Source organism: Oncorhynchus nerka, linkage group LG8, assembly GCF_034236695.1.
Source record: "Oncorhynchus nerka isolate Pitt River linkage group LG8, Oner_Uvic_2.0, whole genome shotgun sequence".
Classification (NCBI taxonomy): Eukaryota; Metazoa; Chordata; class Actinopteri; order Salmoniformes; family Salmonidae; genus Oncorhynchus; species Oncorhynchus nerka.
This window is the reverse complement of record NC_088403.1, coordinates 4,081,127-4,105,297: the sequence shown is the minus strand read 5'-3', so window position 1 is coordinate 4,105,297 and position 24,171 is coordinate 4,081,127. Positions and strand designations below refer to the sequence as shown.

General features: G+C 44.1%; 1 protein-coding gene across 1 annotated transcript in view; it reads right to left on the bottom strand.

Moving 5' to 3' along the window:
- Positions 1–24,171, bottom strand: part of LOC115122313 (SH3 and multiple ankyrin repeat domains protein 3-like) — a 139,449-nt gene that overhangs the window by 33,073 nt on the left and 82,205 nt on the right. The window contains 9 exon segments of the mRNA XM_065021235.1: positions 242–1,293; positions 1,296–1,340; positions 1,343–1,656; positions 1,887–2,268; positions 2,626–2,731; positions 4,745–4,875; positions 11,346–11,426; positions 11,536–11,668; positions 15,343–15,467. Coding sequence (XP_064877307.1) covers positions 242–1,293; positions 1,296–1,340; positions 1,343–1,656; positions 1,887–2,268; positions 2,626–2,731; positions 4,745–4,875; positions 11,346–11,426; positions 11,536–11,668; positions 15,343–15,467 — 2,369 coding nt within the window.

Genomic DNA, 24,171 nt, shown 5'->3' with positions numbered 1-24,171 from the left:
AGGTAGGGTGGGTTAGGGTCAGCGTTACCTGGAAGAGGTAGGTTGGGTTAGGGTCAGGGTTACCTAAAGAGGTAGGGTGGGTTAGGGTTACCTGAAGAGGTAGGGTGGGTCAGGGCTACCTGGAAGAGGTAGGGTGGGTCAGGGTTACCTGGAAGAGGTAGGGTGGGTCAGGGTTACCTGGAAGAGGTAGGGTGGGTCAGGGTTACCTGGAAGAGGTAGGGTGGGTCAGGGTCAGGGTTACCTGGAAGAGGTAGGGTGGTGGGCGTCCAGGTCCACAGCCAGATGGAAGCAGATCGCTGTCTGAAGACTGTTTCAGTAGAGGATCCCTGAGAGCAGAGCGACCACGGCCCAGGGGAGAACGCAGCCTGGGCTTCAGGCTCTGGGAGTCTGAGGTGGTGGAGGGCAGGGTTTTCGGGGTGTCAGTGAAAGGCTGTGGGGGTTCTGGGGAGGGCAGGCTGGGGGCCGGGGTGCTGCTGGGGGATAAGATGTTCTCTATGTGAGGGTCTCCCTCCTCCACCCCTGAGTCTGGAGCTGACTCCCCTCCTCCCCTGCCCTCACCTGCCTGGGGTCTCCGTGGTGACAGGCTGAGGGAGGAGGGGGGCTGGGTGGGGGAGGGGGGCGTGGCAAACACCAGGGGAGGAGACACCAGACCAATCTTACGAAGCTCCTCCCTCGTCTCCTCATCACTGGATGACAGCAGTGCAGGGGGCAGGGTCACCGTGTAAGGCCCGCCCTCCAGACTCTTCCTCCTCTCTGATTGGCCCTGGGTTACCGTATAAGGCCCGCCCTCCTCCTCTGAGCTGCCAACGGTCAGACTTCTCCTCCTCTGTAATTGTCCATGCAGCGCCTCAATCAGCTCTTCTCCCAGACCCCGTCCTGCCGGCTGGCTTTCATTGGTTATATTGATGGTCACCTGACTGATGGGAGGGAGGGGCATAGCCTGCCAACGCTCGGGGGAGGGCACAGCAGGAGATGTGACTCCGCCTTCTGTCTCTGGCCGCTCTACGACTGGCCGCTCCAGCTGTCCTTCAAGGAAAATGGGTGGGTTGATTCGTTTATGATGGAGCTCAGGGCTGGTCAGGGGAGGAGGGGTTCGTTTGGGCCTTGGCTCGAGGCTGGGTGAGTGTGCGTGTTTCGGCCTGGGCTCGGGGCTAGGTGAGTGTGCGTGTTTGGTTCTGGGTTCAGGGCTGGGTGTGCGTGCAGTGAGAGCTCGTTCGCGGGCAGCAAGGGCCAGGGCGAGGGGGGAGGAGGGGTCCAGAGGCTTGCCTGTCAGTGGGTGGAGAAAGGTGGAGGTGGGGGAGGAGGAGGGGGATAGGACGGGGATGGGGGGGGCAGCTCCCCAGGTCATCTACAGAGTGGGACTGGGTCAGTAGGATGGGAGGGGGCTCTGAACCCCCTCCCTCCACAGACAGGAAGAAGGAGGACCTACGGCCCTGAGGGGGTGTGACCCGTATCTGAGCACGCTCAGTGAGCACCTGCTGCTGGTATTGCTCTGCCCTGCTGGGCCCCTCCTCCACCTGCAGCTGTTTGAGGAGAGGAGACTTGCGGCGCTGAGGCTTGCTGGGGGGGGCAGGCAGCTGACCCACGTTGGCATACGGGTTCTCTACTGGTCGGCCACGCCTCCTATTGCTGCTGCGCTCCCCTGGAGGGTTAGGGCTGGGGGCAGGGCTGGTTCTGGAGAGGATGCTGGGGGCAGGGCTGGTTCTGGAGAGGATGCTGGGGCTGGGGGCAGGGCTGGTTCTGGAGAGGATGCTGGGGCTGGGGGCAGGGCTGGTTCTGGAGAGGGGGCTGGGGGCAGGGCTGGTTCTGGAGAGGGGCTGGGGGCAGGGCTGGTTCTGGAGAGGGGGCTGGGAGAAGCAGCAGGGCTGGGTCGGGACAGGCCCAGCCCTGCTGTAGCCCCAGAAGGTCGGCCTAGGGGGGCAGACTCTGCAGGTAGATAGCCTGGTACAGGTGAGTCCTGCAGGATGATCATGGAGCGAGCTTTCCTCTGCCGCTCTGCATGGCTCCGAGACGTTGGCGAATCACAGACCTCGTGCAGCCTAGGTTCCGCCCCCGGCTTGAAGCTGGAGTGTGATTGATCGGCTGCTCGCTGCGGGGGAGGTGGAGGGCAGAAGGCCGGTGGCGGGCCAGAGTCCAGGAAGTAGTGAGAGGGGGGAGGAGGGGGGGCAGTCTGGGGAGGAGGAGGTATGAAGCCATCAGTCATCGAAGAGCTCCTTGGAAACCGATGCTCTCCAATCAGTGCAGAGATCCTGTCATCCTCTGGTGCACCTGCAGGGGAGAGACTGGGATATTATAACCTGAATATAACCTTAACCTCTAAAGGTATAAATAAGCCTTGGGTGGGGGAGGTTATCAGTCTGCTTATTAAACAGAATCGCTGTATTCCCACGTGGACACATTTTGACGGGAGTGGACCCTCTTGCTTCGCCTCTTCCTCTCTACCATAGGTTGTGTAAGCAGTTTGGTTGTTGTTGCTGGTAACATTATCTGAGCGGGTGCTGTCTATGTGTGAGTAGCGGCCCGTAGCATGGCTCAGCCTCAGGCTTGTTTCATGAGCGCCTAGGTCCAATAGCCATGGTTCGCCACTGGATTCTGGTAATAGTTAGAGTAATGTAGTTGTCTTACCGAAGGACTTGGTCCGAGACATTCCACGAGGCAGCTGCATGGTGGCTTTCTCCAGACCCAAGGAAACCCCTGGAGGAACAGGCAGGCCCTGCCGCTCAAACAAAGACTACAACACACACACACACACCCACACACACACACACACACACACAGACACACACCACACCACACCACACCACACCACAGACACACAGACACACACACCACACACACAGACACACACAGACACACACAGACACACACACACACACACACACACACACACACACACACACACACACACCACACCACACCACACCACACCACACCCCACACACACACACACACAGACACACACACCACACACACACAGACACACACACACACACCACACCCCACACACACACACACACACACAGACACACACACAGAGACACACACACCACACACACACACACACCCACACCACACACACAGTGAGAGAATACCTTGGATCGCATGCGTTTTAAAGAAACAGCATTTGTCTGGACCAGCAGTGAATAGTGACTGAGTGAATCAGCAGTAAATCGTGACTGAGTGAATCAGCAGTGAATCGTGACTGAGTGAATCAGCAGTGAATCGTGACTGAGTGAATCAGCAGTAAATCGTGACTGAGTGAATCAGCAGTGAATCGTGACTGAGTGAATCAGCAGTAAATCGTGACTGAGTGAATCAGCAGTAAATCGTGACTGAGTGAATCAGCAGTAAATCGTGACTGAGTGAACCAGCAGTGAATCGTGACTGAGTGAATCAGCAGTAAATCGTGACTGAGTGAATCAGCAGTGAATCGTGACTGAGTGAATCAGCAGTGAATCGTGACTGAGTGAATCAGCAGTAAATCGTGACTGAGTGAACCAGCAGTGAATCGTGACTGAGTGAATCAGCAGTAAATCGTGACTGAGTGAATCAGCAGTAAATCGTGACTGAGTGAATCAGCAGTAAATCGTGACTGAGTGAATCAGCAGTAAATCGTGACTGAGTGAATCAGCAGTGAATCGTGACTGAGTGAATCAGCAGTGAATCGTGACTGAGTGAATCAGCAGTAAATCGTGACTGAGTGAATCAGCAGTAAATCGTGACTGAGTGAATCAGCAGTGAATCGTGACTGAGTGAATCAGCAGTAAATCGTGACTGAGTGAATCAGCAGTGAATCGTGTGAATCGTGACTGAGTGAATCAGCAGTGAATCGTGACTGAGTGAATCAGCAGTGAATCGTGACTGAGTGAATCAGCAGTGAATCGTGACTGAGTGAATCAGCAGTAAATCGTGACTGAGTGAATCAGCAGAATCAGCAGTAAACCGTGACTGAGTGAATCAGCAGTAAATCGTGACTGAGTGAATCAGCAGTAAATCGTGACTGAGTGAATCAGCAGTGAATCGTGACTGAGTGAATCAGCAGTGAATCGTGACTGAGTGAATCAGCAGTAAATCGTGACTGAGTGAATCAGCAGTAAATCGTGACTGAGTGAATCAGCAGTAAATCGTGACTGAGTGAATCAGCAGAATCAGCAGTAAATCGTGACTGAGTGAATCAGCAGTAAATCGTGACAGAGTGAATCAGCAGTAAATCGTGACTGAGTGAATCAGCAGTGAATCGTGACTGAGTGAATGAGCAGTAAATCGTGACTGAGTGAATCAGCAGTGAATCGTGACTGAGTGAATCAGCAGTGAATCGTGACTGAGTGAATCAGTAGTAAATCGTGACTGAGTGAATCAGTAGTAAATCATGACTGAGTGAATCAGTAGTAAATCGTGACTGAGTGAATCAGCAGTAAATCGTGACTGAGTGAATCAGCAGTAAATCGTGACTGAGTGAATCAGCAGTGAATCGTGACTGAGTGAATCAGCAGTAAATCGTGACTGAGTGAATCAGCAGTGAATCGTGACTGAGTGAATCAGTAGTAAATCGTGACTGAGTGAATCAGTAGTAAATCGTGACTGAGTGAATCAGTAGTAAATCGTGACTGAGTGAATCAGCAGTAAATCGTGACTGAGTGAATCAGCAGTAAATCGTGACTGAGTGAATCAGTAGTAAATCGTGACTGAGTGAATCAGCAGTGAATAGTGACTGAGTGAATCAATAGTGACTCATCCGACTTACGTTGATCTCTTGTTGAGTAATTCGTCTGCTGGTTGGCCGCTGCTTCACGGTGGCCGCTCTGTAGTCCGCCTCCAAGGGGCATTTTCTCATCACAGCCTCCTGGGACCCAGTCAACATCTCGTCCAGCTTTTCTGAAATACAACAAAGTACACAGTACAACATAGTACTACATAGCACTACACAGTACTACATAGCACTACACAGTACTACATAGCACTACACAGTACTACAACACAGTACTACATAGCACTACACAGTACTACAACACAGTACTACATAGCACTACACAGTACTACAACACAGTACTACATAGCACTACACAGTACTACAACAAAGTACTACAACACAGTACTACATAGCACTACACAGTACTACATAGCTCTACAACATAGTACTACAACACAGTACTACAACACAGTACTACAACACAGTACCACATAGCACTACACAGTACTACATAGCTCTACAACACAGTACTACATAGCACTACACAGTACTACATAGCTCTACAACACAGTACTACATAGCACTACACAGTACAACTTAGCACTACACAGTACTACATAGCACTACACAGTACTACATAGCACTACACAGTACTACATAGCTCTACAACATAGTACTACAACACAGTACTACATAGCACTACACAGTACTACATAGCACTACAACACAGTACTACATAGCTCTACACAGTACTACATAGCACTACACAGTACTACATAGCTCTACAACATAGTACTACAACACAGTACCACATAGCACTACACAGTACTACATAGCACTACACAGTACTACAACACAGTACTACATAGCACTACATAGCACTACACAGTACTACATAGCTCTACAACACAGTACTACAACACAGTACTACAACACAGTACCACATAGCACTACAACACAGTACCACATAGCACTACACAGTACTACAACACAGTACCACATAGCACTACACAGTACCACATAGCACTACAACACAGTACTACAACACAGTACCACATAGCACTACATCACAGTACCACATAGCATTACAACACAGTACCACATAGCACTACAACACAGTACTACAACACAGTACCACATAGCACTACAACACAGTACTACATAGCACTACAACACAGTACTACATAGCACTACACAGTACTACATAGCACTACACAGTACTACATAGCACTACACAGTACTACAACACAGTACCACATAGCACTACAACACAGTACTACATAGCACTACAACACAGTACTACATAGCACTACACAGTACTACATAGCACTACACAGTACTACATAGCACTACACAGTACTACAACACAGTACTACATAGCACTACACAGTACTACAACACAGTACTACATAGCACTACACAGTACTACAACACAGTACTACATAGCACTACACAGTACTACAACAAAGTACTACAACACAGTACTACATAACACTACACAGTACTACATAGCTCTACAACATAGTACTACAACACAGTACTACAACACAGTACTACAACACAGTACCACATAGCACTACACAGTACTACATAGCTCTACAACACAGTACTACATAGCACTACACAGTACTACATAGCTCTACAACACAGTACTACATAGCACTACACAGTACAACTTAGCACTACACAGTACTACATAGCACTACACAGTACTACATAGCACTACACAGTACTACATAGCTCTACAACATAGTACTACAACACAGTACTACATAGCACTACACAGTACTACATAGCACTACAACACAGTACTACATAGCTCTACACAGTACTACATAGCACTACACAGTACTACATAGCTCTACAACATAGTACTACAACACAGTACCACATAGCACTACACAGTACTACATAGCACTACACAGTACTACAACACAGTACTACATAGCACTACATAGCACTACACAGTACTACATAGCTCTACAACACAGTACTACAACACAGTACTACAACACAGTACCACATAGCACTACAACACAGTACCACATAGCACTACACAGTACTACAACACAGTACCACATAGCACTACACAGTACTACAACACAGTACCACATAGCACTACAACACAGTACTACAACACAGTACCACATAGCACTACAACACAGTACCACATAGCATTACAACACAGTACCACATAGCACTACAACACAGTACTACAACACAGTACCACATAGCACTACAACACAGTACTACATAGCACTACAACACAGTACTACATACACACTACACAGTACTAGCACTACACAGTAGCACTACACAGTACTACAACACAGTACCACATAGCACTACAACACAGTACTACATAGCACTACAACACAGTACTACATAGCACTACACAGTACTACATAGCACTACACAGTACTACATAGCACTACACAGTACTACAACACAGTACTACATAGCACTACACAGTACTACAACACAGTACTACATAGCACTACACAGTACTACAACACAGTACTACATAGCACTACACAGTACTACAACAAAGTACTACAACACAGTACTACATAGCACTACACAGTACTACATAGCTCTACAACATAGTACTACAACACAGTACTACAACACAGTACTACAACACAGTACCACATAGCACTACACAGTACTACATAGCTCTACAACACAGTACTACATAGCACTACACAGTACTACATAGCTCTACAACACAGTACTTCATAGCACTACACAGTACAACTTAGCACTACACAGTACTACATAGCACTACACAGTACTACATAGCACTACACAGTACTACATAGCTCTACAACATAGTACTACAACACAGTACTACATAGCACTACACAGTACTACATAGCACTACAACACAGTACTACATAGCTCTACACAGTACTACATAGCACTACACAGTACTACATAGCTCTACAACATAGTACTACAACACAGTACCACATAGCACTACACAGTACTACATAGCACTACACAGTACTACAACACAGTACTACATAGCACTACATAGCACTACACAGTACTACATAGCTCTACAACACAGTACTACAACACAGTACTACAACACAGTACCACATAGCACTACAACACAGTACCACATAGCACTACACAGTACTACAACACAGTACCACATAGCACTACACAGTACCACATAGCACTACAACACAGTACTACAACACAGTACCACATAGCACTACATCACAGTACCACATAGCATTACAACACAGTACCACATAGCACTACAACACAGTACTACAACACAGTACCACATAGCACTACAACACAGTACTACATAGCACTACAACACAGTACTACATAGCACTACACAGTACTACATAGCACTACACAGTACTACATAGCACTACACAGTACTACAACACAGTACCACATAGCACTACAACACAGTACTACATAGCACTACAACACAGTACTACATAGCACTACACAGTACTACATAGCACTACACAGTACTACATAGCACTACACAGTACTACAACACAGTACTACATAGCACTACACAGTACTACAACACAGTACTACATAGCACTACACAGTACTACAACACAGTACTACATAGCACTACACAGTACTACAACAAAGTACTACAACACAGTACTACATAACACTACACAGTACTACATAGCTCTACAACATAGTACTACAACACAGTACTACAACACAGTACTACAACACAGTACCACATAGCACTACACAGTACTACATAGCTCTACAACACAGTACTACATAGCACTACACAGTACTACATAGCTCTACAACACAGTACTACATAGCACTACACAGTACAACTTAGCACTACACAGTACTACATAGCACTACACAGTACTACATAGCACTACACAGTACTACATAGCTCTACAACATAGTACTACAACACAGTACTACATAGCACTACACAGTACTACATAGCACTACAACACAGTACTACATAGCTCTACACAGTACTACATAGCACTACACAGTACTACATAGTACTACAACATAGTACCACAACACAGTACCACATAGCACTACACAGTATACAACACAGCACATAGCACTACACAGTACTACACAGTACTACTACAACACAGTACTACAACACAGTACTACAACACAGTACCACATAGCACTACAACACAGTACCACATAGCACTACACAGTACTACAACACAGTACCACATAGCACTACACAGTACTACAACACAGTACCACATAGCACTACAACACAGTACTACAACACAGTACCACATAGCACTACAACACAGTACCACATAGCATTACAACACAGTACCACATAGCACTACAACACAGTACTACAACACAGTACCACATAGCACTACAACACAGTACTACATAGCACTACAACACAGTACTACATAGCACTACACAGTACTACATAGCACTACACAGTACTACATAGCACTACACAGTACTACAACACAGTACCACATAGCACTACAACACAGTACTACATAGCACTACAACACAGTACTACATAGCACTACACAGTACTACATAGCACTACACAGTACTACATAGCACTACACAGTACTACAACACAGTACTACATAGCACTACACAGTACTACAACACAGTACTACATAGCACTACACAGTACTACAACACAGTACTACATAGCACTACACAGTACTACAACAAAGTACTACAACACAGTACTACATAGCACTACACAGTACTACATAGCTCTACAACATAGTACTACAACACAGTACTACAACACAGTACTACAACACAGTACCACATAGCACTACACAGTACTACATAGCTCTACAACACAGTACTACATAGCACTACACAGTACTACATAGCTCTACAACACAGTACTTCATAGCACTACACAGTACAACTTAGCACTACACAGTACTACATAGCACTACACAGTACTACATAGCACTACACAGTACTACAACATAGTACTACAACACAGTACTACATAGCACTACACAGTACTACATAGCACTACAACACAGTACTACATAGCTCTACACAGTACTACATAGCACTACACAGTACTACATAGCTCTACAACATAGTACTACAACACAGTACCACATAGCACTACACAGTACTACATAGCACTACACAGTACTACAACACAGTACTACATAGCACTACATAGCACTACACAGTACTACATAGCTCTACAACACAGTACTACAACACAGTACTACAACACAGTACCACATAGCACTACAACACAGTACCACATAGCACTACACAGTACTACAACACAGTACCACATAGCACTACACAGTACCACATAGCACTACAACACAGTACTACAACACAGTACCACATAGCACTACAACACAGTACCACATAGCATTACAACACAGTACCACATAGCACTACAACACAGTACTACAACACAGTACCACATAGCACTACAACACAGTACTACATAGCACTACAACACAGTACTACATAACACTACAACACAGTACTACAACACAGTACTACATAGCACTACAACACAGTACTACAACACACAACACAGTACTACAACACAGTACTACAACACAGTACTACATAGCACTACAACACAGTACTACAACACAGTACAGCAACACAGTAATACATAGCAGTACTACACAGTACAACATAGCACTACACAGTACTACATAGCACTACACAGTACTACATAGCACTACACAGTAAAACACAGTACTACATAGCACTACACAGTAAAACACAGTATTACATAGCACTACATAGTAAAACACAGTACTACATAGCACTACAACACAGCATTACATAGCACTACAACACAGAATTACATAGCACTACAACACAGAATTACATAGCACTACAACACAACATTACATAGCACTACAACACAGAATTACATAGCACTACAACACAGAATTACATAGCACTACTACACAACATTACATAGCACTACTACACAACATTACATAGCACTACAACACAACATTACATAGCACTACAACACAGAATTACATAGCACTACAACACAGAATTACATAGCACTACAACACAGAATTACATAGCACTACTACACAACATTACATAGCACTACTACACAACATTACATAGCACTACAACTACACAACATTACATAGCACTACAACACAACATTACATAGCACTACTACACAACATTACATAGCACTACTACACAACATTACATAGCACTACAACACAACATTACATAGCACTACAACACAGAATTACATAGCACTACAACACAGAATTACATAGCACTACTACACAACATTACATAGCACTACTACACAACATTACATAGCACTACAACACAGAATTACATAGCACTACAACACAGAATTACATAGCACTACAACACAGAATTACATAGCACTACTACACAACATTACATAGCACTACTACACAACATTACATAGCACTACTACACAACATTACATAGCACTACTACACAATACAATTCCACAACACAACACACACTCACCCCCTCGTCTCCTCCTGGCAGAGGCTTACAGGAGAAAGTACAGATCAGGTCACTCACTGTGTGTTTGTGTGTGTGTGTGTGTGTGTGTGTATGTGTGTGTGTGTGTGTGTGTGTGTGTGTGTGTGTGTGTGTGTGTGTGTGTGTCTCTCTCTCCTACCTATCTCTTCCAGTTCAGCAGTCATAGATTTGGAGCGCAGTGTGAGCGACGTGCTGGGCGCTCTCTTAGGCGGAGGAGGTGCTGTTGGGGGATGTCAGCCAATCAAATGAGTCACAGCCACATGACCAAAACCCATCCATTCACCTTTATCACAGAAATCACACAGAAACACACACACACTATCCCGTACCTTTCTTACGGACTAAGTCGGACTCAGGTTTGCGTGTGACTGAAACAACCTTCATCAGCAGCTGACTTCCTCCCTGACGGATCAGCGACACCACCTGTCTATGACCCACCTTCACCACATCACTACCATTTACCTGACACACACACACACACACACACACACACACACACACACACACACACACACACACACACACACACACACACACACACACACACACACACACACACACACACACACATTCAACATAGGGTTAGGGTTACATAGCACTGCAGAGTACAACCTGTCTATGACCCACCTTCACCACATCACTACCATTTACCTGACACACACACACACACACACACACACACACACACACACACACACACACACACACACACACACACACACACACACACACACACACACACACACACACACACACACACACACACACACACACACACCATTCCACCACTGGCCATTGCATTGTATTAATAGAATGTACTTCTGCGTCTGTATTTAGTTGTGTGCCATAAACATGTATAGAGGACTCTAGTGTATTTAGTTGTGTGCCATAAACATGTATAGAGGACTCTAGTGTATTTAGTTGTGTGCCATAAACATGTATATAGGACTCTAGTGTATTTAGTTGTGTGTCATAAACATGTATAGAGGACTCTAGTGTATTTAGTTGTGTCATAAACATGTACAGAGGACTCTAGTGTATTTAGTTGTGTGCCATAAACATGTACAGAGGACTCTAGTGTATTTAGTTGTGTGCCATAAACATGTATAGAGGACTCTAGTGTATTTAGTTGTGTGCCATAAACATGTATAGAGGACTCTAGTGTATTTAGTTGTGTGTCATAAACATGTATAGAGGACTCTAGTGTATTTAGTTGTGTGCCATAAACATGTATAGAGGACTCTAGTGTATTTGGTTGTGTGCCATAAACATGTATAGAGGACTCTAGTGTATTTAGTTGTGTGCCATTAACATGTGTAGAGGACTCTAGTGTATTTAGTTGTGTGCCATTAACATGTGTAGAGGACTCTAATGTATTTAGTTGTGTGCCATAAACATGTATAGAGGACTCTAGTGTATTTAGTTGTGTGCCATAAACATGTATAGAGGACTCTAGTGTATTTAGTTGTGTGTCATAAACATGTATAGAGGACTCTAGTGTATTTAGTTGTGTGCCATAAACATGTATAGAGGACTCTAGTGTATTTAGTTGTGTGCCATAAACATGTATAGAGGACTCTAGTGTATTTAGTTGTGTGCCATAAACATGTATAGAGGACTCTAGTGTATTTAGTTGTGTGCCATAAACATGTATAGAGGACTCTAGTGCCCAAAAGCATATTTTAGCCCGGGCATTCCAATTACGACTTTCACCATTTTGAAGTAGTCTGGGTGGGACTTCCTGTGGGTTAAAGAAGGATCATCATCAAATCAAATCAAATGTATTTGTCACATACACATGGTTAGCAGATGTTAATGCGAGTGTAGCGAAATGCTTGTGCTTCTAGTTCCGACAATGCAGGAATAACCAACGAGTAATCTAACTAACAATTCCACAACTACTGTCTTATACACAGTGTAAGGGGATAAAGAATATGTAAATAAAGATATATGAATGAGTGATGGTACAGAGCGGCATAGGCAAGATGCAGTAGATGGTATCGAGTACAGTATATACATATGAGATGAGTATGTAGACAAAGTGGCATAGTTTAAAGTGGCTAGTGATACATGTATTACATAAAGATGCAGTAGATGATATAGAGTACAGTATATACGTATACATATGAGATGAATAATGTAGGGTATGTAAACATTACATTAAGTAGCATTGTTTAAAGTGGCTAGTGATATATTTTACATCAATTCCCATCAATTCCCATTATTAAAGTGGCTGGAGTTGAGTCAGTGTGTTGGCAGCAGCCACTCAATGTTAGTGGTGGCTGTTTAACAGTCTGATGGCCTTGAGATAGAAGCTGTTTTTCAGTCTCTCGGTCCCAGCTGTAGCACCTGTAATGACCTCGCCTTCTGGATGATAGCGGGGTGAACAGGCAGTGGCTCGGGTGGTTGTTGTCCTTGATGATCTTCATGGCCTTCCTGTGACATCGGGTGGTGTAGGTTTCCTGGAGGGCAGGTAGTTTGCCCCCGGTGATGCGTTGTGCAGACCTCACTACCCTCTGGAGAGCCTTACGGTTGTGGGCGGAGCAGTTGCCGTACCAGGCTGCCGTACTGTCCCATCGATGTGGATAGGGGGGTGTTCCCTCTGCTGTTTCCTGAAGTCCACAATCATCTCCTTAGTTTTGTTGATGTTGAGTGTGAGGTTATTTTCCTGACACCACACTCCGAGGGCCCTCACCTCCTCCCTGTAGGCCGTCTTGTCGTTGTTGGTAATCAAGCCTACCGCAAACTTGATGATTGAGTTGGAGGCGTGCATGGCCACGCAGTCGTGGGTGAACAGGGAGTACAGGAGAGGGCTCATACAATTACAATTAGTGAAGAATGGTGATGAAGAATGGTGATTTATTGGGGGGGGGGGGGGTTCGAGCCATACAATTACAGTTAGTGAAGAATGGTGATTTATTGGGGGGGGGGGGGGGTTTCGAGCCATACAATTACAGTTAGTGAAGAATGGTGAATTATTTGGGGGGTTTCGGGCCATACAATTACAGTTAGTGAAGAATGGTGATTTATTGGGGGGTTGGGGGTTCGAGCCATACAATTACAGTTAGTGAAGAATGGTGAATTATTTGGGGGGGGGGGGGTGATATCTATACATCTCTATGGTGAGTATGATGGAACAGAAACACTGTGATATCTATACATCTCTATGGTGAGTATAATGGAATAGATACAACGCTGTGATATCTATACATCTCTATGGTGAGTATAATGGAATAGATACAACGCTGTGATATCTATACATCTCTATGGTGAGTATAATGGAACAGAAACACTGTGATCTCTATACATCTCTATGGTGAGTATAATGGAATAGATATGCTGTGATCTCTATACATCTCTATGGTGAGTATAATGGAACAGAAACACTGTGATATCTATACATCTCTATGGTGAGTATAATGGAATAGATACACTGTGATCTCTATACATCTCTATGGTGAGTATAATGGAACAGAAACACTGTGATATCTATACATCTCTATGGTGAGTATAATGGAACAGAAACACTGTGATCTCTATACATCTCTATGGTGAGTATAATGGAACAGAAACACTGTGATATCTATACATCTCTATGGTGAGTATGATGGAACAGAAACACTGTGATATCTATACATCTCTATGGTGAGTATAATGGAACAGAAACACTGTGATCTCTATACATCTCTATGGTGAGTATAATGGAACAGAAACACTGTGATATCTATACATCTTTATGGTGAGTATAATGGAACAGATACAACGCTGTGATATCTATACATCTCTATGGTGAGTATAATGGAATAGATATGCTGTGATATCTATACATCTCTATGGTGAGTATAATGGAACAGATACAACGCTGTGATATCTATACATCTCTATGGTGAGTATGATGGAACAGAAACACTGTGATATCTATACATCTCTATGGTGAGTATAATGGAACAGATACAACGCTGTGATATCTATACATCTCTATGGTGAGTATAATGGAATAGATACACTGTGATCTCTATACATCTCTATGGTGAGTATAATGGAATAGATATGCTGTGATATCTATACATCTCTATGGTGAGTATAATGGAATAGATACGTTGTGATCTCTACACGTCTCTATGGTGTGTGTTTACCTCAATGAGGAAGTCCCCAGTGCGAAGCCCCGCCCTCCAGGCTACGCCCTCCAAGTCAACAGACTCCAGGTACTGCAGTGCCGGGAACGCTGGGGTAGGAGCAAACTCCTCTATTGGGGTCTCCGCTACACACACACACACGCAGACACACAGACACAGACACAGACACAGACACATACAAACACGATCTATGTGTCTTATATTTTAGTTATGTTCAACTGATTTAATATCATTGTCTAGACATTCTCCTAACCTAGATACATTCTCCTAACCTAGATACATTCTCCTAACCCTAGATACATTCTCCTAACCCTAGATACATTCTCCTAACCCTAGGTACATTCTCCTAACCCTAGATACATTCTCCTAACCCTAGATACATTCTCCTACCCCTAGGTACATTCTCCTAACCCTAGGTACATTCTCCTAACCCTAGATACATTCTCCTAACCGTAGATACATTCTCCTAACCCTAGGTACATTCTCCTAACCCTAGATACATTCTCCTAACCGTAGATAAATTCTCCTAACCCTAGGTACATTCTCCTAACCCTAGGTACATTCTCCTAACCCTAGGTACATTCTCCTAACCCTAGGTACATTCTCCTAACCCTAACCCTAGATACATTCTCCTAACCCTAGATACATTCTCCTAACCCTAACCCTAGATACATTCTCCGAACCCTAACCCTAGGTACATTCTCCTAACCCTAACCCTAGATACATTCTCCTAACCCTAACCCTAGATACATTCTCCTAACCCTAGATACATTCTCCTAACCCTAGATACATTCTCCTAACCCTAGATACATTCTCCTAACCCTAGATACATTCTCCTAACCCTAGGTACATTCTCCTAACCTAGATACATTCTCCTAACCTAGATACATTTTCCTAACCCTAGATACATTCTCCTAACCCTAACCCTAGGTACATTCTCCTAACCCTAGATACATTCTCCTAACCCTAACCCTAGATACATTATCCTAACCTAGGTACATTCTCCTAACCCTAGAGACATTCTCCTAACCCTAGGTACATTCTCCTAACCCTAGGTACATTCTCCTAACCCTAGAGACATTCTAATAACCCTAGATACATTCTCCTAACCCTAGGTACATTCTCCTAACCCTAGATACATTCTCCTAACCCTAACCCTAGAGACATTCTCCTAACCCTAGGTACATTCTCCTAACCCTAACCCTAGATACATTCTCCTAACCCTAGATACATTCTCCTAACCCTAACCCTAGATACATTCTCCTAACCCTAGATACATTCTTCTAACGCTAACCCTAGAGACATTCTCCTAACCCTAGGTACATTCTCCTAACCCTAGGTACATTCTCCTAACCCTAGGTACATTCTCCTAACCCTAGGTACATTCTCCTAACCCTAGGTACATTCTCCTAACCTTAGGTACATTCTCCTAACCTTAGGTACATTCTCCTAACCCTAGGTACATTCTCCTAACCCTAGATACATTCTCCTAACCCTAGGTACATTCTCCTAACCCTAGGTACATTCTCCTAACCCTAGGTACATTCTCCTAACCCTAGGTACATTCTCCTAACCTTAGGTACATTCTCCTAACCTTAGGTACATTCTCCTAACCCTAGGTACATTCTCCTAACCCTAGATACATTCTCCTAACCCTAACCCTAGGTACATTCTCCTAACCCTAGATACATTCTCCTAACCCTAACCCTAGATACATTCTCCTAACCCTAGGTACATTCTCCTAACCCTAGGTACATTCTCCTAACCCTATATACATTCTCCTAACCCTAGGTACATTCTCCTAACCCTAGATACATTCTCCTAACCCTAACCCTAGGTACATTCTCCTAACCCTAGATACATTCTCCTAACCCTAACCCTAGGTACATTCTCCTAACCCTAGATACATTCTCCTAACCCTAGGTACATTCTCCTAACCCTAGGTACATTCTCCTAACCCTAGATACATTCTCCTAACCCTAGATACATTCTCCTAACCCTAGGTACATTCTCCTAACCCTAGATACATTCTCCTAACCCTAGGTACATTCTCCTAAGCCTAGGTACATTCTCCTAACCCTAGATACATTCTCCTAACCCTAGGTACATTCTCCTAACCCTAGATACATTCTCCTAACCCTAACCCTAGGTACATTCTCCTAACCCTAGATACATTCTCCTAACCCTAGGTATATTCTCCTAACCCTAGGTACATTCTCCTAACCCTAGGTACATTCTCCTAACCCTAGGTACATTCTCCTAACCCTAGATACATTCTCATAACCCTAGGTACATTCTCCTAACCCTAGGTACATTCTCCTAACCCTAGGTACATTCTCCTAACCCTAACCCTAGATACATTCTCCTAACCCTAACCCTAGATACATTCTCCTAACCCTAGGTACATTCTCCTAACCCTAGGTACATTCTCCTAACCCTAGGTACATTCTCCTAACCCTAGGTACATTCTCCTAACCCTATGTACATTCTCCTAACCCTAACCCTAGATACATTCTCCTAACCCTAGGTACATTCTCCTAACCCTAGGTACATTCTCCTAACCCTAGGTACATTCTCCTAACCCTAGGTACATTCTCCTAACCCTAGATACATTCTCCTAACCCTAGATACATTCTCCTAACCCTAGGTACATTCTCCTAACCCTAGGTACATTCTCCTAACCCTAGGTACATTCTCCTAACCCTAACCCTAGATACATTCTCCTAACCCTAGATACATTCTCCTAACCCTAGGTACATTCTCCTAACCCTAGATACATTCTCCTAACCCTAACCCTAGGTACATTCTCCTAACCCTAGGTACATTCTCCTAACCCTAGGTACATTCTCCTAACCCTAGATACATTCTCCTAACCCTAACCCTAGGTACATTCTCCTAACCCTAGGTACATTCTCCTAACCCTAGGTACATTCTCCTAACCCTAGGTACATTCTCCTAACCCTAGGTACATTCTCCTAACCCTAGGTACATTCTCCTAACCCTAGGTACATTCTCCTAACCCTAGGTACATTCTCCTAACCCTAGATACATTCTCCTAACCCTAGATACATTCTCCTAACCCTAGGTACATTCTCCTAACCCTAGATACATTCTCCTAACCCTAACCCTAGAGACATTCTCCTAACCCTAGATACATTCTCCTAACCCTAACCCTAGATACATTCTCCTAACCCTAGATACATTCTCCTAACCCTAACCCTAGATACATTCTCCTAACCCTAGATACATTCTCCTAACCCTAACCCTAGAGTACATTCTCCTAACCCTAGGTACATTCTCCTAACCCTAGGTACATTCTCCTAACCCTAGGTACATTCTCCTAACCCTAGGTACATTCTCCTAACCCTAGGTACATTCTCCTAACCCTAGGTACATTCTCCTAACCTTAGGTACATTCTCCTAACCCTAGGTACATTCTCCTAACCCTAGATACATTCTCCTAACCCTAGGTACATTCTCCTAACCCTAGGTACATTCTCCTAACCCTAGGTACATTCTCCTAACCCTAGGTACATTCTCCTAACCCTAGGTACATTCTCCTAACCCTAGGTACATTCTCCTAACCCTAGGTACATTCTCCTAACCCTAGATACATTCTCCTAACCCTAACCCTAGGTACATTCTCCTAACCCTAGATACATTCTCTAACCCTAACCCTAGATACATTCTCCTCTCCTAACCCTAGGTACATTCTCCTAACCCTAGGTACATTCTCCTAACCCTAGGTACATTCTCCTAACCCTAGGTACATTCTCCTAACCCTAGATACATTCTCCTAACCCTAACCCTAGGTACATTCTCCTAACCCTAGATACATTCTAACCCTAACCCTAACCCTAGGTACATTCTCCTAACCCTAGATACATTCTCCTAACCCTAGGTACATTCTCCCTAACCCTAGGTACATTCTCCTAACCCTAGATACATTCTCCTAACCCTAGATACATTCTCCTAACCCTAGGTACATTCTCCTAACCCTAACCCTAGATACATTCTCCTAACCCTAGGTACATTCTCCTAACCCTAGGTACATTCTCCTAACCCTAGATACATTCTCCTAACCCTAGGTACATTCTCCTAACCCTAGATACATTCTCCTAACCCTAACCCTAGGTACATTCTCCTAACCCTAGATACATTCTCCTAACCCTAGGTACATTCTCCTAACCCTAGGTACATTCTCCTAACCCTAGGTACATTCTCCTAACCCTAGGTACATTCTCCTAACCCTAGATACATTCTCCTAACCCTAGGTACATTCTCCTAACCCTAGGTACATTCTCCTAACCCTAGGTACATTCTCCTAACCCTAACCCTAGATACATTCTCCTAACCCTAACCCTAGATACATTCTCCTAACCCTAGGTACATTCTCCTAACCCTAGGTACATTCTCCTAACCCTAGGTACATTCTCCTAACCCTAGGTACATTCTCCTAACCCTATGTACATTCTCCTAACCCTAACCCTAGATACATTCTAACCCTAACCCTAGGTACATTCTCCTAACCCTAGGTACATTCTCCTAACCCTAGGTACATTCTCCTAACCCTAGGTACATTCTCCTAACCCTAGATACATTCTCCTAACCCTAGATACATTCTCCTAACCCTAGGTACATTCTCCTAACCCTAGGTACATTCTCCTAACCCTAGGTACATTCTCCTCCTAACCCTAGATACATTCTCCTAACCCTAGATACATTCTCCTAACCCTAGGTACATTCTCCTAACCCTAGATACATTCTCCTAACCCTAACCCTAGGTACATTCTCCTAACCCTAGGTACATTCTCCTAACCCTAGGTACATTCTCCTAACCCTAGATACATTCTCCTAACCCTAACCCTAGGTACATTCTCCTAACCCTAGGTACATTCTCCTAACCCTAGGTACATTCTCCTAACCGTAGGTACATTCTCCTAACCCTAGGTACATTCTCCTAACCCTAGGTACATTCTCCTAACCCTAGATACATTCTCCTAACCCTAGATACATTCTCCTAACCCTAGATACATTCTCCTAACCCTAGGTACATTCTCCTAACCTAGATACATTCTCCTAACCTAGATACATTTTCCTAACCCTAGATACATTCTCCTAACCCTAACCCTAGGTACATTCTCCTAACCCTAGATACATTCTCCTAACCCTAACCCTAGATACATTATCCTAACCTAGGTACATTCTCCTAACCCTAGGTACATTCTCCTAACCCTAGGTACATTCTCCTAACCCTAGAGACATTCTCCTAACCCTAGATACATTCTCCTAACCCTAGGTACATTCTCCTAACCCTAGATACATTCTCCTAACCCTAACCCTAGAGACATTCTCCTAACCCTAGGTACATTCTCCTAACCCTAACCCTAGATACATTTTCCTAACCCTAGATACATTCTCCTAACCCTAACCCTAGATACATTCTCCTAACCCTAGATACATTCTCCTAACCCTAACCCTAGAGACATTCTCCTAACCCTAGGTACACTCTCCTAACCCTAGGTACATTCTCCTAACCCTAGGTACATTCTCCTAACCCTAGGTACATTCTCCTAACCCTAGGTACATTCTCCTAACCTTAGGTACATTCTCCTAACCTTAGGTACATTCTCCTAACCCTAGGTACATTCTCCTAACCCTAGATACATTCTCCTAACCCTAACCCTAGGTACATTCTCCTAACCCTAGATACATTCTCCTAACCCTAACCCTAGATACATTCTCCTAACCCTAGATACATTCTCCTAACCCTAGATACATTCTCCTAACCCTAGGTACATTCTCCTAACCCTAGGTACATTCTCCTAACCCTATATACATTCTCCTAACCCTAGGTACATTCTCCTAACCCTAGATACATTCTCCTAACCCTAACCCTAGGTACATTCTCCTAACCCTAGATACATTCTCCTAACCCTAACCCTAGGTACATTCTCCTAACCCTAGATACATTCTCCTAACCCTAGGTACATTCTCCTAACCCTAGGTACATTCTCCTAACCCTAGATACATTCTCCTAACCCTAGATACATTCTCCTAACCCTAGGTACATTCTCCTAACCCTAGATACATTCTCCTAACCCTAGGTACATTCTCCTAACCCTAGGTACATTCTCCTAACCCTAGATACATTCTCCTAACCCTAGGTACATTCTCCTAACCCTAGATACATTCTCCTAACCCTAACCCTAGGTACATTCTCCTAACCCTAGATACATTCTCCTAACCCTAGGTACATTCTCCTAACCCTAGGTACATTCTCCTAACCCTAGGTACATTCTCCTAACCCTAGGTACATTCTCCTAACCCTAGATACATTCTCATAACCCTAGGTACATTCTCCTAACCCTAGGTACATTCTCCTAACCCTAGGTACATTCTCCTAACCCTAACCCTAGATACATTCTCCTAACCCTAACCCTAGATACATTCTCCTAACCCTAGGTACATTCTCCTAACCCTAGGTACATTCTCCTAACCCTAGGTACATTCTCCTAACCCTAGGTACATTCTCCTAACCCTAACCCTAGATACATTCTCCTAACCCTAGGTACATTCTCCTAACCCTAGGTACATTCTCCTAACCCTAGGTACATTCTCCTAACCCTAGGTACATTCTCCTAACCCTAGGTACATTCTCCTAACCCTAGATACATTCTCCTAACCCTAGATACATTCTCCTAACCCTAGGTACATTCTCCTAACCCTAGGTACATTCTCCTAACCCTAGGTACATTCTCCTAACCCTAACCCTAGATACATTCTCCTAACCCTAGATACATTCTCCTAACCCTAGGTACATTCTCCTAACCCTAGATACATTCTCCTAACCCTAACCCTAGGTACATTCTCCTAACCCTAGGTACATTCTCCTAACCCTAGGTACATTCTCCTAACCCTAGATACATTCTCCTAACCCTAACCCTAGGTACATTCTCCTAACCCTAGGTACATTCTCCTAACCCTAGGTACATTCTCCTAACCCTAGGTACATTCTCCTAACCTTAGGTACATTCTCCTAACCCTAGGTACATTCTCCTAACCCTAGGTACATTCTCCTAACCCTAGGTACATTCTCCTAACCCTAGATACATTCTCCTAACCCTAGGTACATTCTCCTAACCCTAGGTACATTCTCCTAACCTTAGGTACATTCTCCTAACCCTAGGTACATTCTCCTAACCCTAGATACATTCTCCTAACCCTAGATACATTCTTCTAACCCTAGGTACATTCTCCTAACCTTAGGTACATTCTCCTAACCCTAGGTACATTCTCCTAACCCTAGGTACATTCTCCTAACCCTAGGTACATTCTCCTAACCTTAGGTACATTCTCCTAACCCTAGGTACATTCTCCTAACCCTAGATACATTCTCCTAACCCTAGGTACATTCTCCTAACCTTAGGTACATTCTCCTAACCCTAGGTACATTCTCCTAACCCTAGGTACATTCTCCTAACCCTAGGTACATTCTCCTAACCCTAGGTACATTCTCCTAACCCTAGGTACATTCTCCTAACCTTAGGTACATTCTCCTAACCCTAGGTACATTCTCCTAACCCTAGGTACATTCTCCTAACCCTAGGTACATTCTCCTAACCCTAGCTACATTCTCCTAACCCTAGGTACATTCTCCTAACCCTAGGTACATTCTCCTAACCTTAGGTACATTCTCCTAACCCTAGGTACATTCTCCTAACCCTAGATACATTCTCCTAACCCTAGATACATTCTTCTAACCCTAGGTACATTCTCCTAACCTTAGGTACATTCTCCTAACCCTAGGTACATTCTCCTAACCTTAGGTACATTCTCCTAACCCTAGGTACATTCTCCTAACCCTAGATACATTCTCCTAACCCTAGATACATTCTCCTAACCCTAGGTACATTCTCCTAACCTTAGGTACATTCTCCTAACCCTAGGTACATTCTCCTAACCCTAGATACATTCTCCTAACCCTAGATACATTCTTCTAACCCTAGGTACATTCTCCTAACCTTAGGTACATTCTCCTAACCCTAGGTACATTCTCCTAACCCTAGGTACATTCTCCTAACCCTAGGTACATTCTCCTAACCTTAGGTACATTCTCCTAACCCTAGGTACATTCTCCTAACCCTAGATACATTCTCCTAACCCTAGATACATTCTCCTAACCCTAGGTACATTCTCCTAACCCTAACCCTAGATACATTCTCCTAACCCTAACCCTAGATACATTCTCCTAACCCTAGGTACATTCTCCTAACCCTAGGTACATTCTCCTAACCCTAGGTACATTCTCCTAACCCTAGGTACATTCTCCTAACCCTAACCCTAGGTACATTCTCCTAACCCTAGGTACATTCTCCTAACCCTAGATACATTCTCCTAACCCTAGGTACATTCTCCTAACCCTAGATACATTCTCCTAACCCTAACCCTAGGTACATTCTCCTAACCCTAGATACATTCTCCTAACCCTAGGTACATTCTCCTAACCCTAGGTACATTCTCCTAACCCTAGGTACATTCTCCTAACCCTAGGTACATTCTCCTAACCCTACAACCCTAGGTACATTCTCCTAACCCTAGGTACATTCTCCTAACCCTAGGTACATTTCTCCTAACCCTAGGTACATTCTCCTAACCCTAACCCTAGATACATTCTCCTAACCCTAACTAACCCTAGATACATTCTCCTAACCCTAGGTACATTCTCCTAACCCTAGGTACATTCTCCTAACCCTAGGTACATTACTAACCCTAACCCTAGATACATTCTCCTAACCCTAGGTACATTCTCCTAACCCTAGGTACATT